The sequence below is a fragment of the Pygocentrus nattereri genome, chromosome 12 (assembly GCF_015220715.1).
Source record: "Pygocentrus nattereri isolate fPygNat1 chromosome 12, fPygNat1.pri, whole genome shotgun sequence".
NCBI lineage: Eukaryota > Metazoa > Chordata > Actinopteri > Characiformes > Serrasalmidae > Pygocentrus > Pygocentrus nattereri.
Window position 1 is genome coordinate 21,395,597 of NC_051222.1, and position 14,597 is coordinate 21,410,193.

The following is a 14,597-nucleotide window of genomic DNA, read 5'->3' on the forward strand; positions in this document are numbered from 1 at the left end:
GCAGGAGTTGTACATACAAGTGTGTTCAGTATATAACCACAAGACAGCTAAAACAAGCTGCAGACTACTGAGTCTGAAGTGTGATGCTACGACACTGGCCAAATGTTTATACTTAAAGAGAGAAAGATGCATGTTAAAAGAAGCATTAGCAAACAGGCGTTTGGGTTTAAAGAAGCCGTCAGTAAAACATGCTAAAAAACAGAATTAAAAAATAAAAACCTATGAAAAAAAAGGAAACAGCAAATATACACACGTTTAAAGATGCGGTCAGTAAAACGGGATAAAAGAAGGCATTAGCAAATAAGCATCAGTGTTTAAAGATGCTATCAGTAAAACTATCATGGAATTAAAAAAAGACGAAATTAGAAAATAAAAACATACAAAAGAAGGAGATAGCAAATACACAACTGAGGTTAAAGCCATCAGTATTCACTTCATCTAAGTGGTTAGAATGCTTTGGCTCATCTTTTCATATAAGAAGTGTGAATGAACTTGTGCTTGATGTTTGTTAGTGTTATAGTTGCACTTTGTACTGTCTGCTACCCGATCCTACATGATGCTACACAATGCTATGCTATGTGACACTACGCTATGCATGCTGTGTGGCACAACACTGCGTGTCCAGTGTACAGTGGCTAGCTGGCATGCCTAAAACACACAAATAAATTACTAATTGAACTCAAAGCAGCCAAAATACTAGCTGCCAGCAAGAAAAAATGTCTGTGTTTTTGATTGTTGAAATATTTTAGCATTGAAAGCAGTCGAAAGCCATTTTTTGCTAAATAAAATGACATTTAAATAAGTTAACATGTCCAGGATACATGATCCTGTACACGATAGCTAGTGTCAATTTTCATTTATTTGCTGAGTTTAACATATTGGGAAAAACAATATGTCACGATTGGCCCCTCCCAGTCCTGTCCATGTGCTCGTGGTGTTTACTTCCCAGTCCTGTCCATGTGCTCGTGGTGTTTACTTCCCAGTCCTGTCCATGTGCTTCTTTGTTTTGGTTTAGTCCAGCCCCTTGTTGCGTGACTCCACCCCTGCTGTCTGCACCTGTGTTTTCCCCTGTCTGGTTGCTGGTCTTTGTCTGAACCGTTTGAATCTTTGTCTGAATTGTTGGTTGTATTGTATTCTCGTGGTGTTTGGTGTTGGATTCAGTGTTCATTTCATCATGTCTGTCCCTCCTGCTCTCCGTGTTGGATATCTGAACCTGGACTGTCTAGACTATGACCCTGGATTTGCCCACAATAAAAGTCGCTTACCTCAGCACATGCGTCCGCCTCCTCGCTCCCAACCGTTACACAATAAAACATTAAGTATAGAATATGTCATCATTTTTGCACAAGCCACAATGCATGTTTTATGTTTTCCTACTTAATTAAATTCAGCAAATAAACAGTACGTGTGCACTCAAATGAAGAACTGTCGTCTCTGTAGAAGATGTGTGCTATTCTTACTCCACTTTTACACTATTTTTACAAAACAATTTTCATACATCTATTAATACTCATAGAAATGCGGATATTAGAATAGCAGAAATGGTTAAAATAATCATATCTAGATGTATTTAATCTTCACTGGACAGACCATTAAGGAACTGTAAGACATTCTTTACCAGCATACTTAGCAACTAACACAGCTCAAAGTCTGTTCAACAGGAACGCAGGACATGAACACAGAATTGTGTGTATGTGAGGTCGAGGGCAGCTAAAGAAAAATCAATGTTTAATATTTCCCTGGCTATGTCAGGGGATAGTTCAGTGTCTATATCCCGACTGAATAATGGCCATTATTACGTATTAGTGCCATTCAAAGGCAATTGATCTCCCACATTAGAGAGTTATCATCATTCAGCTGCCACGTCGGTGGCAGATGCTGCTAATCTCCATTCAATATCAATTCCCCCACGTTTCTGCTAATGCAGCATTTAACCGTGCTCAAAGGTATTTGTTACCCGACAATGCTAACACTTCTAATCAGGACCAGACTTAGGCACATCAGGCCATGCTAACGTGCTCCATTAGCTTTTATTCATTAGCCACATTAGCATGTACAGCTGAAGTATTCATCTAACTGTTATGAAGTGTCAGCAAACAGCAAGGAGGTCTCAGACGAATCTCACAGAGTTACTTTTACCCACCTTCTTCACTTAAATGGCTGCCAAAAAGACCCCCTTGTTTAGCAACTGAGTCATTAGCCACCACAATTCTCTTGATGAATCATAAAACAGGTTGCTAAGTAAAAACGTCTACATGATGTGTATTGTTTAAGAATGCTGCTTGTATGTATGAGAGCAGTATTGATTTATTGACCTTCATTTGTGCCTGTGATGGCATTTTCACACTCTCCTTTGGGGAGTGGAAAATACTCCTTGCATCTTTAAAAGCACGATTTAGAGAGGAGAACTGGAGCTAAGGAGGCCTTTGGAATCATTAGCCGAGTGAAACGAACACTTTGGCCTTGTTTCCATTCACCATTGGGTGTTTTCACAGTAAATTAGCAAGACGTCAGTTCAGGGAACTCCCTGCTAAGAGCTAATGTGACCTGAAAAAGAAAACTGAGAGAGGAAATAGTAGAATGGTTGGTGCCAACGGCTTAAATGTTGCAAATGCCTGAAATGCCATGTTCTCTGAAATAGCAATGGTTAGTCAGGGCACAGTGAGGATTGTAAAAACACAGCAGAAAAGTAGAATAGAAGTGTCGAGTTCATAACGTAAAGTAGACCTGAATTCAAAGTTGACCTTTTACACATTGTTAGTTCATGTCCTTGGTCAGTTAGCACAATTCAACACATAATTTAAACAATAAAATTTGTAGGCAACACATTCGGTTACTCCACTTGTTAGCGAAACTAGCAGCTTGTATTTTTGATACACTGTATCATTTTTGCTGTATTAAGTCATCACCAAGGTGCTATTTATTTATGGGCAACACTTTTATCATCTAGGTATATTTTTTCAGCTGTCATTGCTGTTCTTTTTTTCTATATATATCTATATATGTTTTTTATCCATCTATCTGTGGTTTGTTCTTCATTCGATGAAGTTGAGAGACTTGCAACTGTTGAGTTTTTAATGATATGGCTTTACAATTTGCAGTAAAATTTAGTTTCATGTAGGTTTCAAACATCTAAAGACGCATCAGATTTTAGACATGTAAAGCCACGGCAATGCACAATGAATGCTGCATCATGAGGCATTAAGTAGCAGATAAACCAAGTTCAAGTTAATTCATGAAATAAGTTTAATACCTCTTCACAAAGTGTTTGTTTTAAACTAAAGGATACAAAGATCAGGTAACAGACAATTGTACATTTTAAGCCACATTTCAACTACACTGAGGTCTTGATATGGTTTTGATTTTAATTTTGGTTAGTACTAAAGGCAAAATGCTGTGTGGCGCACTGGGACGTGATGAGAAATTGAACAGAGTTGCTGAGTGCTGGCGTGCCTCAATGCCGAATGCCAGCAACAGCATGGATACCTTCATTAAAAACAATGTTTTTAAATTTTTTACTGTTGCACAACACAGTAAGGCGGGTGTGCGATTCTGTAATGCCTTCTGTATGCCTTTAAAATGTTGTCCAATTTTTGATTGAGTCACAGGACCCCAAAGGTCACAAAAAAGGGGCAAAGATATGCTGTACTCATGAACAATTTGTAAAGTTTAATGAAATGGGCAAATTTTCCCACCGATGAGAACGGGGCTTGAGTCTATGTTGTCTGCACAAAGGGTGAATGAGTCCTCCCTCAAAAACTACGTGGCCACGTTCCAAAAATACACTATATTGCCAAAAGCATGCACTCACCCATCCAAATAATTGAATGCAGGTGTTCCAATCCCTTCCATGGCCATAGGTGTATAAAACCAAGCACCACAAAAATTTGTGAAAAAATGGGTGGTACCATGATAGGATGCCACCTGTGCAAATTTCCTTACTACAGTCAACTGTCAGTGTTATTATAACAAAGTAGAACGACAGTAACTCAGCCACGACGTGGTCGGCCACGTAAAATGACAGAGCGGGGTCAGTGGATGCTGAGGCACATAGTGCGCAGAGGGCACCAACTTTCTGCAGAGTCAATCACTACAGACCTCCAAACTTCATGTGGCCTTCAGACTAGCTCAAGAACAGCATAGAGAGCTTCATGGAATGGGTTTCCATGGCCGAGCAGCTGAATGAATGGTCAAAAATCTCCATAAACACACTCCTAAACCTTGTGGAAAGCCTTTCCAGAAGAGTTGACGCTGTTATAGCTGCAAAGGGTGGGCTGACATGATATTAAACCCTATGGTTTAAGAATGGGATGTCACTCAAGTTAATATCTGTGCGAAGGCAGACGAGCGAATACGTTTGGCAATATAGTGTATGTTGACACGTCAGCTCTCGTGTCTCTGCTTTAACTTGAAATTAGAATGAAAAGGGATAGGGCCTAATTAGATCCCTCCTAGTCTGATACCTCCACTGGCAATCATATAACTATAAACTCAAAGGAAGAAAACGCCCATAAAAACAGCTGATAAAATTCTAGCTGACTATTGACGTGTTGACAACTGTGTCTAAGCTGTGCAGGCGAGTTATACGAGCACTTCAATGGTTACTAACACTTCCACATTCAGTCATTAGCACTTTATAATGCCACCGTAATCCGTTACAGCAAAGCTTTCAAACCAAGTGTTTCATAAAGAGTTTTATAACAAATAACTACAGCATTAAGATCATGTCTGGGACCGATTCATTATACAGCTCCCATGACCTTTATGTTCTGCACTGTAGCAGAATTAAACTACACGATGCAGTCGCCAGCCAATGCGTCACTCTCTCATGCCTGAATTGCAGCACATGCTTCCCTGTCAACACAGAGATTAAGAATAGAAAACACAGGAGGGAATTCACTTTTCCATGTGTGCTGTCATATTTCTGGCAGTTCTGAGAGAACTGAGCTTTTTCTAGTGCTCTTAATCTACCTCCACTCTTTCTGAAGATGGTAGACATGTGAAAAGCACAACAATTTTCCTCCAAAAGGAAGCCAAGCATTGTCACATCCTTCTCTCAACTCCCAGTGCTTTTACGACACTTTAAATGGACGTACATGATTGTACGATTGTATGACTGTAAAACAGTAAGGATAACTTTTTTTGCAAAACTCCACCAAGGCACATATTATGTCACATTTATGAGCAAAACAAATGAAACAGTGTTTTTTTGCGCTGCAATTATGGAAGTCCCTCCTACAAGACATTTATCAGGGATGTTTTTTACAAAGTATTTTTATGATTGCTTTATTTCCATCTTATACTTTTCATCATTTCTTTGTTCTTTGCATGGCTTATGCTTTCTTATATTGCTTTTGTTACATATAATTTACTCTTTGATTTTACTTGTATTTCTACTCATTTTTAATCAGTGAAACAATTCAAATGGTTCACCTTACTATTCTGCTTCTCTCTGTAACAAATTGGTGCTGTGGTATACATAGAGTATGAAAGGCATGATAGGCAATGTAATTGACCCTAATATAGATCCTTGTGGCACCTCGCTTTGATCATTATCTTCTTCTTCTTCTTTCGGCTGCTCCCTTTAGGGGTCGCCACAGCGGATCATCTGCCTCCATCTTGCCCTATCCATTGACTCCTCTACTTTCACACCAACTGTGATCATTATCTGATAGTGGTAAAATCTACAGCAAATGCACAAACCTAATGCGAATCTAATGCCCTGTTTTGTCATGTTCTTTCTTTAGTCTAATGACTGGACACCCACCCTTACTTGATAGTGTGAGTGTACTTTTTTTTACCTATATTACAAATCTTTTATCCAGCTTCATTTAAGTTTACATTTACATGTGGCGGACTGTGATTATTAGATAGTGGTCTTCAGAGGTCTGTGATTTGTTGATTCTACTGTCAGCTTCTAATTATTTTAGTGGTTAATCTGACATGTTAGGCCTTCAGTTTAGCTGCTGAAGTCCTAACAAATGAGTGAGCTCAACTACCTAGATAACAGAGAAACAAATTTTTATTGCATAATTGTCTGTTGGGTGTTCCAAAAACTTAAACTTTTTGTTTCCAATCAACTAGATCAACTAAAAGATAAGCAAACTCGAGACTACAATTAGTGAATTTCACTTAATTTGTGAAAAAATATTACTACAGTATCTACAGGGCTAAATACCACATGTTGATGAGCATATTAAAAATGAACAAAAAAAGACAGAACTTACAGTTTTTCATGACAAGGCCTTACAAGATATTGCTATCGACCAATAAGAAAGAGCAAAAGTTTGTGCATTTGGTGGTATAACAACTCTTAAGAGTACTACCTTGACTGTGCACTGGGTGTGAATAGCTAATAATTGTGCACATATGCACATGAAGTTGTTTCATCATTTTATAGTTGCCACCCATATCAGAAACTGGGACACGTGGGAAAAAATTAATGACATTTTCGAAAAATCGCTTCAATTGCAAAGGAAAACAAAAATGCTCCAAACTTGATACGTTTTGTCATAAAGACATTTTTCTTCTCAATGTCACTGGATCCTCTGAATTGCAAAGCCATTAAGGAATCGAAATACTATTGCCACATGCAAGCTAACACTGTGTGTCAAATGTGGTAGTTAAGTTGTTCAGGCAGTAGTACACTGATGTTCTATAATAGTGTTCAAGCTTAATAAGTAGCTTTTTATTGATTACTAAACTTTGGCTTTTTCTATCTCAAAGCGATGCAGAGAAACTTGTTCATGCATTTGTTAGAAGCAGAGTTGACCACTGTAATGCTCTTCTTACTGGACTTCCTAAGAAAACAATACATCCGCTACAACTTATACAAAATGCATCAGCATGCATCCTAACAATAACAAAAAAATAGATCACATCACTCTCATTTTTGCACTGGCAACCTGTATCATTCAGGATAGATTTAAAAGCTCTGTTAGTAGTTTTTAAGGCTCTCTGTTATGTTCCAGCATGTGATCTTAGATCTGCAGATACTGGTCTTTTGCAAATACCTCCTGGAAAATACAGAAAACGTGGGCAGGCCTTTGTTATTATGTTTCTAAACTGTGGAACTGAATTCCACCTTTTATTAGATAGTCAAGCTCAGTGCTCACTTTTAAGAAGTATCTATTTATCTTTTAATTTGATCTGTGTCATTTTCTTATATGATTCTAAATGAATACTTCTAATTTCTTGTATTTCTGTTAAGCTTTATCACCTGTCTGTGAAGCACGTTGAGCTGCCAGTGGTATGAAAAATGCTATGTATAAATAAAAATGATTATTATTAGTAGTAGTTTGATAACAACAGCAAAACTGACATTCATTTTTCTCATAGAGGAATCTGCTTAGACCCTGCTTAATTCCTATTTTGGGCAAGATGCCGACTACAGAGCAACATCATCACTTCAGACGTCTATTTGTGCGAGCCGGTGTTTGTGTACATGTATGGATAAAATATGAGTTCTCGCCACATGTGTGTTTACCTTGTGTGTAAGCTCGCTGGCCTCGTTGATGTATCTGTCTCGTTCCTTCTCCAGCTGGAAGATTATTTTGCGTTGTTTCTGTGCCTCATCTCTGTAGGTCAGTATCTCCTGGTCCAGAGTTTTTTTCGTCTGCTCATGCAACTTCACCAAATCCAGCTGCTTCTCGGTGGCATTAGCTGCCTTGATCATGTTCTAAACACAAACACAACCACCCACAGACACAGTGTTTATACAAAAGATTAGACGCTACCTTGTAAGCATATCTATCGCAAGAGATTCAAACAAACACTTTATACGCACAGCCCTATTTGGAAGGTACCGATTAAAGGACAAAAAATAAACAAACAAGCCTTGTAAACAACAAACAAAGCCAAGGAAGTACAAAACAGTCTGTCAGTGGTCTAATCTTGAAAGATCAAGTATAATTGGCCACTTTGCTGGAATGAAAGGGTTATTTTCATCTGAGATGCATCAGTATAAAGTAGATCAAAGGAAGCATTCTCGAGGGTAGAGCCAATTTCAGGAGCCATGTATGCATGCCAATGTATTTGTGTGTTTGTGTGGCAATGCATTTAGCACTTTGAGGGGACCAGGTGCGCCCAGGATAACGGAAAACACAAACAGTGTGACTTCTGGCAAGTCCCCATTTGGAACAATACCTTTACATCAGAAGGCTTTGATCTGAAAAAGTATTTTCTTTTTGGTCACTGAGATTAGGATTTGGGTCAAGTTAAGTACACAGCAGCTAATTCAGATGTCAATAGAAAAACCCTACAAAGGTAGAAATACAAACTTGCATAACTGTGTGTATGTGTGGGGGGCATCATATTCCCAGTGCAATTAAATATGAATGGCCACTCATCTCCATATCCACAACAATACTGCAATATTCAGGAGATCAGCGCTAGAGGAAGCTACCTTCTCGCCTGATTGTGAAACGCACCTCAGTTTCATAACTATGTTAAGAGAGTGAGGGCAATCTCAGTTCTGACTCTGTCTAAGGACTCCGAAATTTCAGCTAGGGTCAGTAACTTTGGACTTAAGCTTATCAGGCTAGGTGTCTGGCAGCAGACTCTACTGCTCCAATAAGATTTGTTTCTTGGCTGTATCTGACCTGCTCTGCATTCAGATGTAATATTGGTATTACATTCTTTTTCAAAAAGTTGGTTGGTACTGGACAGATATGAATGAATCTGATTATCTGATATGGGTACATATATTAAATATATTATATTAAAATTTGAGAGCATCAATAACCATGTAAAAATTACAGACAGCAACATGGCCATTAAACTGGAAGAGAAGGGTTTGATTAAATGTCTGCAGCAGTAGTGAATAACTGATTTTTCATCAGTTTAGCTCCTGGTGATTCTCCTGTAGAGTTTTATTGCAGCTCTAATCAGATCCACCTGATTCTCCTATACAAATGCCCCTGAAAGCTTGATGAACTGAATCAGGCGTGATAAATTAGGGAAACTGGTTAATGACTGATATGAACAGAATGTGTCAAACCTTCCCCATATAATACACTAGAGCAAGAGTACATCACTGCAAACCAATAGAACATTCTGGAAAATGTAATTGAGCAAACTAGATGTAAATAAACATGGCGTGTTGTGTCAGTTGTTGAATATTTCAACATGCTTTAAATGTTCTTAAAATTACTTTGCCATTTTTGGCCTGTAGTGTAATTATGTATGTACCACCCTTTATTTCATTTCCACTCAAAATGGCTATTAAGTACAGCTTGCATAAACAATGGAAAAGTCAAAAGAAAATTTCCACAATTAAGGTTCAAAAAATTATTAAATGTTATAGAAAAAATGGGACCCCTAACAACTGTGCAAGACCTGGTGGACCACCAACACTGTCATAATCAGATAAACAGTGCTTTCATCTTTGAGAGGGAAGAGAAAATCAAGCTCCACTCTTACTTCAGATCTGAAAACATCCACAAGTCTTTCTGTCCATCCTTCCACTGTGAGAAGGAAACTCAGTACAGTGGGTCTGAAAGGATGTGAAGCTTTTTAAGAAACCATCACTGAAGAAAGTTTGCGAACCAGACAAAGAAGCTGCGTGTATTCTCAGAAAAATGGACTGACCATCCCAGAGTTGAGACCTGAACATTATTAAATGTACCTGGGATTTGCAGAAATGCACCAACTTCTAAGACTGAACTTTGTAGGCACGGAAGAACATCCCTGCTCAAAGTAAGACAAAAAAGAATGGAGGCAAAGGCAAAGGGTAGACACAGAAAATACTAAACACTGAAAAAATGATATTATATTTAGATGTTGAGGCTTCTGTTAAATATATCGCTGTCAGATCAAAACCTCATATCTCCAAAATTGTAATTTTACAGGAGATGGAAAAAAACATATTCTACTTTTAATGTAAGTGAATGAAAACAGACTTTTTCCACATAATTTTAAGTCATTTCTGTTGGTCCATTCATCATGGAATTTACACACAACATATAGGACTATGGGTACTTTCAAATTATGTCAAAAACTGAAAAACGACAAACATGGAGATGTTTTTTCCGACAGCAGCGATATGTTTGATTTTTTCTTGATACTGAAAAATTAATAGTAGTCAATGGCAGTCAATGGCCATTTTGACTGGAAATTAAATAAGCAAAGGGTGGTCTCTGACTTTTCAGCTGTTTGTAGATTTATTTGTGTTTTTCCTTCACTGTGAAAACAACGTGTATATAACTAAGAATGGTTGAAAAAGGAGGATTTTTATCTATTTAAGATTCTAAATCTATATTTTAACTTTTTAAAGCCAAGCTTTTGAAACTTTTCAAATGCTGCATGTTAACATGGAATTGTTGAGAAAACTTTGTGAAGGCAGTTACTATTCTTGATATCAATATTTCAGTTGAAAATATTTTATTACGTCAGATTAACGTGACTTTTGGTTCCTTATTACTGGGCAAAAATTCTGGTGTATTCAGGTGTAATTCTCATAATATGAAATCCTAGGGCTGACAATCTTCTCAGGTTAACTCCTTGAGACTCCTAGGCTTATTATTCCATAAAGTACACACCCCATACACTGGCTAATAGAGGTCTCTACAATGCTTTCCTTCATTCAATCAAAACTCAACAATCAACATTGGAATATTTTTGAATAAGAAAAACATTAGAATAAGACATATTATTACATAACTACTATCAGCACTTAATCTGGTTATACTTTATTTTGGGAGTCTCTTTTGAATGATCAACAGAGGCTCAAATTGTTAATAAACTATGTGCTTTTTATCATTAGTGTTAGGGTTAAAGTCAGGTTTAGGATTATTTAAGGTGAAAGTTAGATACAGGCTTACAGTGAATAAAATCTCTTACATTCAACTTAAAATTCAGGTGCACTTAACTTATTTTTTATTTGAAAGTTAAAGACTACAAAACTTTCAGAACTCTGAAAATAGAGAGTGACCATAAAATTGTCAAAATTCTGTGGTTATGAACTATGCATATCCTTAAAGAGTCTGGCAAAGCATACCCAACTTTCCACTTACCCTAGATCTAGTCAATCAACCAACACACGTTTAGTGTCCATAATTTGCTTCTTTACTTGAGAATTACAGCTGTGAGGCTAATGTTGCAAACAAACAGTAGAACTTAGTAGTCACCCAAATAGCCCAGATCGTTCCCCGACATTGTTGTCTGTAAAAAATACATCAACAAAACTTCTCCCAACCCACTCAGACTGCATCCAGGTCTCCATTAAGGCTGTCAAAGTGGTTTAGAGGACAGTATGAACGAAAATTCAGTGTAGCTGAACACTGCTGGCAGCCTTTTTAAACAACAGGGCCCTGTACTCACAACCAACCCGAGGAGTAGGTGTGCTGATCTAGAATCAATTTTTGTGACAAGGACATAAATACAGAAGAAAATGTAAAGGAATGAATGTAGTGGCCCCAAGAGCAGTCCTATAATCGACGAGTGCTTTACTAGCTGTAGTGCTTCACAGTAAGCTCTACTGTGCCTTACAGCACATTGGCAGGTCTGCATGACCTTAATGAAGCCCTGGATGCAGTGTGAGTGGGTTGAGAGAAGCGTTGGTGATGCATTTGACATATTCCGAAACAATTTGGGCAGTTTGGGTGACTACTGAGATCTAGTGTTTATTAGCTACGTTAGCCTTGCAGCCATAGTTCAAGCAAAATTTGGACTCTATTACATCTGAGTTAAGTGGAAAACTCTGCAAATTAGATTGGTCACCAAACTATTCCTTTATGTTTATACTTTTTCAGCACATGTAAAAAAAAACAAAAAACAAATATCTTTTACCTTACATTGTGATTGAACTGGCTAGACAGCAATTACGAGACTTTTATTACTGTGCTATTAAGTGGTACTTTTTTAATCCCACAAACGGGGAAATTCCACCTCTGCATTTAACCCATCCATGAAGCAAAACACCACATACACACTAGTGAATACACACTAGGGAGCAGTGAGCACACTTGCCCGGTGCGGTGGGCAGCCCTATCCATGGCACCCGGGGAGCAATTGGGGGTTAGGTGTCTTGCCCAAGGACAATTCAGTCATGGGCTTTCGGCACTGGGGATCGAACCGGCAACCTTCCGGTCACAGGGCCAGCTCCCTAACCTCCAGCCCACGACTGCCCCAAAGAAGTGACTGCAAAGAAGGGGGCAGAGTGTGTGGTAGGTGTGATTGTCATAATTTTGGCCATATAGCATAGTATTCAGAAGATTTCCATGTGCCCATTGAAGCAAAAAGAGCACAATATTCAAGAAATCATGAGAGCACTTAAAATTGTGGTATACCATGAAGGCACAACAAGCTTGATGAATCATCTCAACTATGTGAGTACAGCAGCACTTATTGCAGTATGACAGGACCATTTCCCTAACCACCAGCCCACGACTGCCCCTATCTCCCTTAGTTCCATTACAACTTAGTTTCTGATTATTAGCTGAATCAAACTATGAACATAAACCACTTGTGACATACTTATAATGACTTTCTGTTGTTTTTGATTAATATTGGTATATTTCTTACACCAATGCATCAAAGAATGCCATTTGTGTGGATATAAAAGAGAGAATAAAGTATGGACCCACATACAGGCCTTTGTGTACCTTGTTCAGGATGTCTTTTTCCCTGACCAGTTCATCCACCTTCTTCTTGTCATTCTCCGTCTGCTTTTTGGCCATCTCCATTTCTGAGGGAAACAAGAAAGATGAATGTTCAGTGTTTTAATATTTTCCCTCCCTCCTCACTAAGCCTCCAAGCGGGATCTAGTGCTGATCTCTGCATTTCTTTTGAAAAGCTTTCACTAATAAGACTGTTTTTAGAAGCACTTAATACAAGCGCATGAGAGGCTAACATGAAATAATTATGCAACTCAAAAAGCCTATTATTTTTCCTGACTGGAGGCCAAGGACCACAAAAGAAAGCATAGAGGACAGAAAGAGAGACAGAAAAAAAGAGAGAGAACTGCCCAACATGAAATGCAGGACAGGGAGCCTGTCTGTTGGCCACTGGATGTACTGGCACATGACTTTGAGTCTTTAGAAGTCTGTAGCAATACCAAAACCATGGTATAATTCAGTTGTAATTATTTCTCATTAGTAGCTCATTAAAAGAAGTGGGTAAATTCTGTTGAACGTGTAGGTTCTACATTTTCAGTCAATACAACATTTGTCTTTGTAAAAAGAAGATGAGATATTTTATTATGATTTGAATTACATCATAACAAACATGTAGGACCGCACATGCTTTCAGGTTTTTCCACACCTCCAAAGTTCAGTCTAAGAAGTTGGTTGGTTCTTGGTCCATACAACCTTGAGTCATCTTCTGACAGTGGAAGGATGGACAGAAACAGCTGTGGATGTTTTCAGATCTGAAGTAAGAGTGGAGCTTGATTTTCTCCTCTCTCTCAAAGAGGAAAGCTTTAAGCACTGTTTGGTTTGAGCTTTAAGTATCTGATGGGGACAGATTTGGTGGTCTATCAGGTCTTGCACAGTTGCTAGGAGTCCCATTTTCTCTGAATCTTTTAATCATTTTTATAACTCGAGTTTTGCCTAATGTGAAATTTTCTATTTAGAGACTCATTATACATCCCTATTGTATCTACAGTGTGTTTTGTGGAAAGAAAAAACATACTTTAAATGTTTTGCTATGTTTTTGTCAATTGTTGACATGAAAACAAAGAGAAAAAAGAAATACAGACTTTAAGTTGGCGAATATAAATTGAATGTAAATGTAATTCATTGTGTAATGAGTATGTAATTAGATGTGCAATTATTCAGTTACATATAAACAATGACAAATTGAATATATAGCAAAACGTCAGTGATAAATATATACTTCTAGAGGTTATCCCTAGGCTCCAGCATCCCCCCGCGACCCTGACGGAGAAGCGGTTTGGAAAATGGATGGATGGATGGATGGATGGATGGTTATCCCATTGTTAACAAAAGGTTAGTGTAATTCAGTATCACTCAAAACTCATTGAAACAAGCAGAGAAAAAAAAGTTGATTCTGAGTTTGTTTTTGTGCAACAAAGATACTGCATTATGATTTGAATTTGATGAAAAGTCATCAAAAAGTCATTGTCTCTCATTTCATTTTCTAACACTGAAACAATCAGAAAAAAAGGTCAGAAGTGCCAACTCAACACAGAATACAATCAAATATAAACGTAATTCATTACATACGTAGGCATGTAGCATATATGGTTATGTAGGCAACAATTTGTATTGCAGCATATTGTCTTATTGTATCACGACTACCAATTTCTCTTACGACTAGTATGTTAGCTTGTGGCTACAGCATTAAAGCACAGCTTCTGTTTCAAATATTGTATGTTAACATTAATATGCGGAACATTTTCTATTGAAAAATGGAATCAAAACACCAGCATATCCTATCAAACAGAATTCAGAATTTTGTGAATAATTATACCCCTAGATTTACAACTCTCAGCTTTTTTCTTTAATCTACTCATCAGAGGTTTTGCACAAGCAGTCAGCTTGAGTTTACACTGTCATTAAAGCAAAAGAGGGACAGAGCAAATACCAAAAAATGTGTAGGTTTTTATTTCAAAGAATCTACTTTTTACTGAAACTGAT

General features: G+C 37.8%; 1 protein-coding gene across 1 annotated transcript in view; it reads right to left on the reverse strand.

Annotated features, from left to right (window-relative positions):
- The window catches only part of cfap58 (cilia and flagella associated protein 58), a 222,539-nt gene that overhangs the window by 160,506 nt on the left and 47,436 nt on the right, over nucleotides 1-14,597 (reverse strand). The window contains exons 8-9 of the mRNA XM_017698980.2: nucleotides 12,603-12,685; nucleotides 7,487-7,678 (exon numbers count right to left, since the gene is read on the reverse strand). Of these exons, the coding sequence (XP_017554469.1) occupies nucleotides 7,487-7,678; nucleotides 12,603-12,685 (275 nt within the window). The remainder of the gene's footprint in view (nucleotides 1-7,486; nucleotides 7,679-12,602; nucleotides 12,686-14,597) is intronic.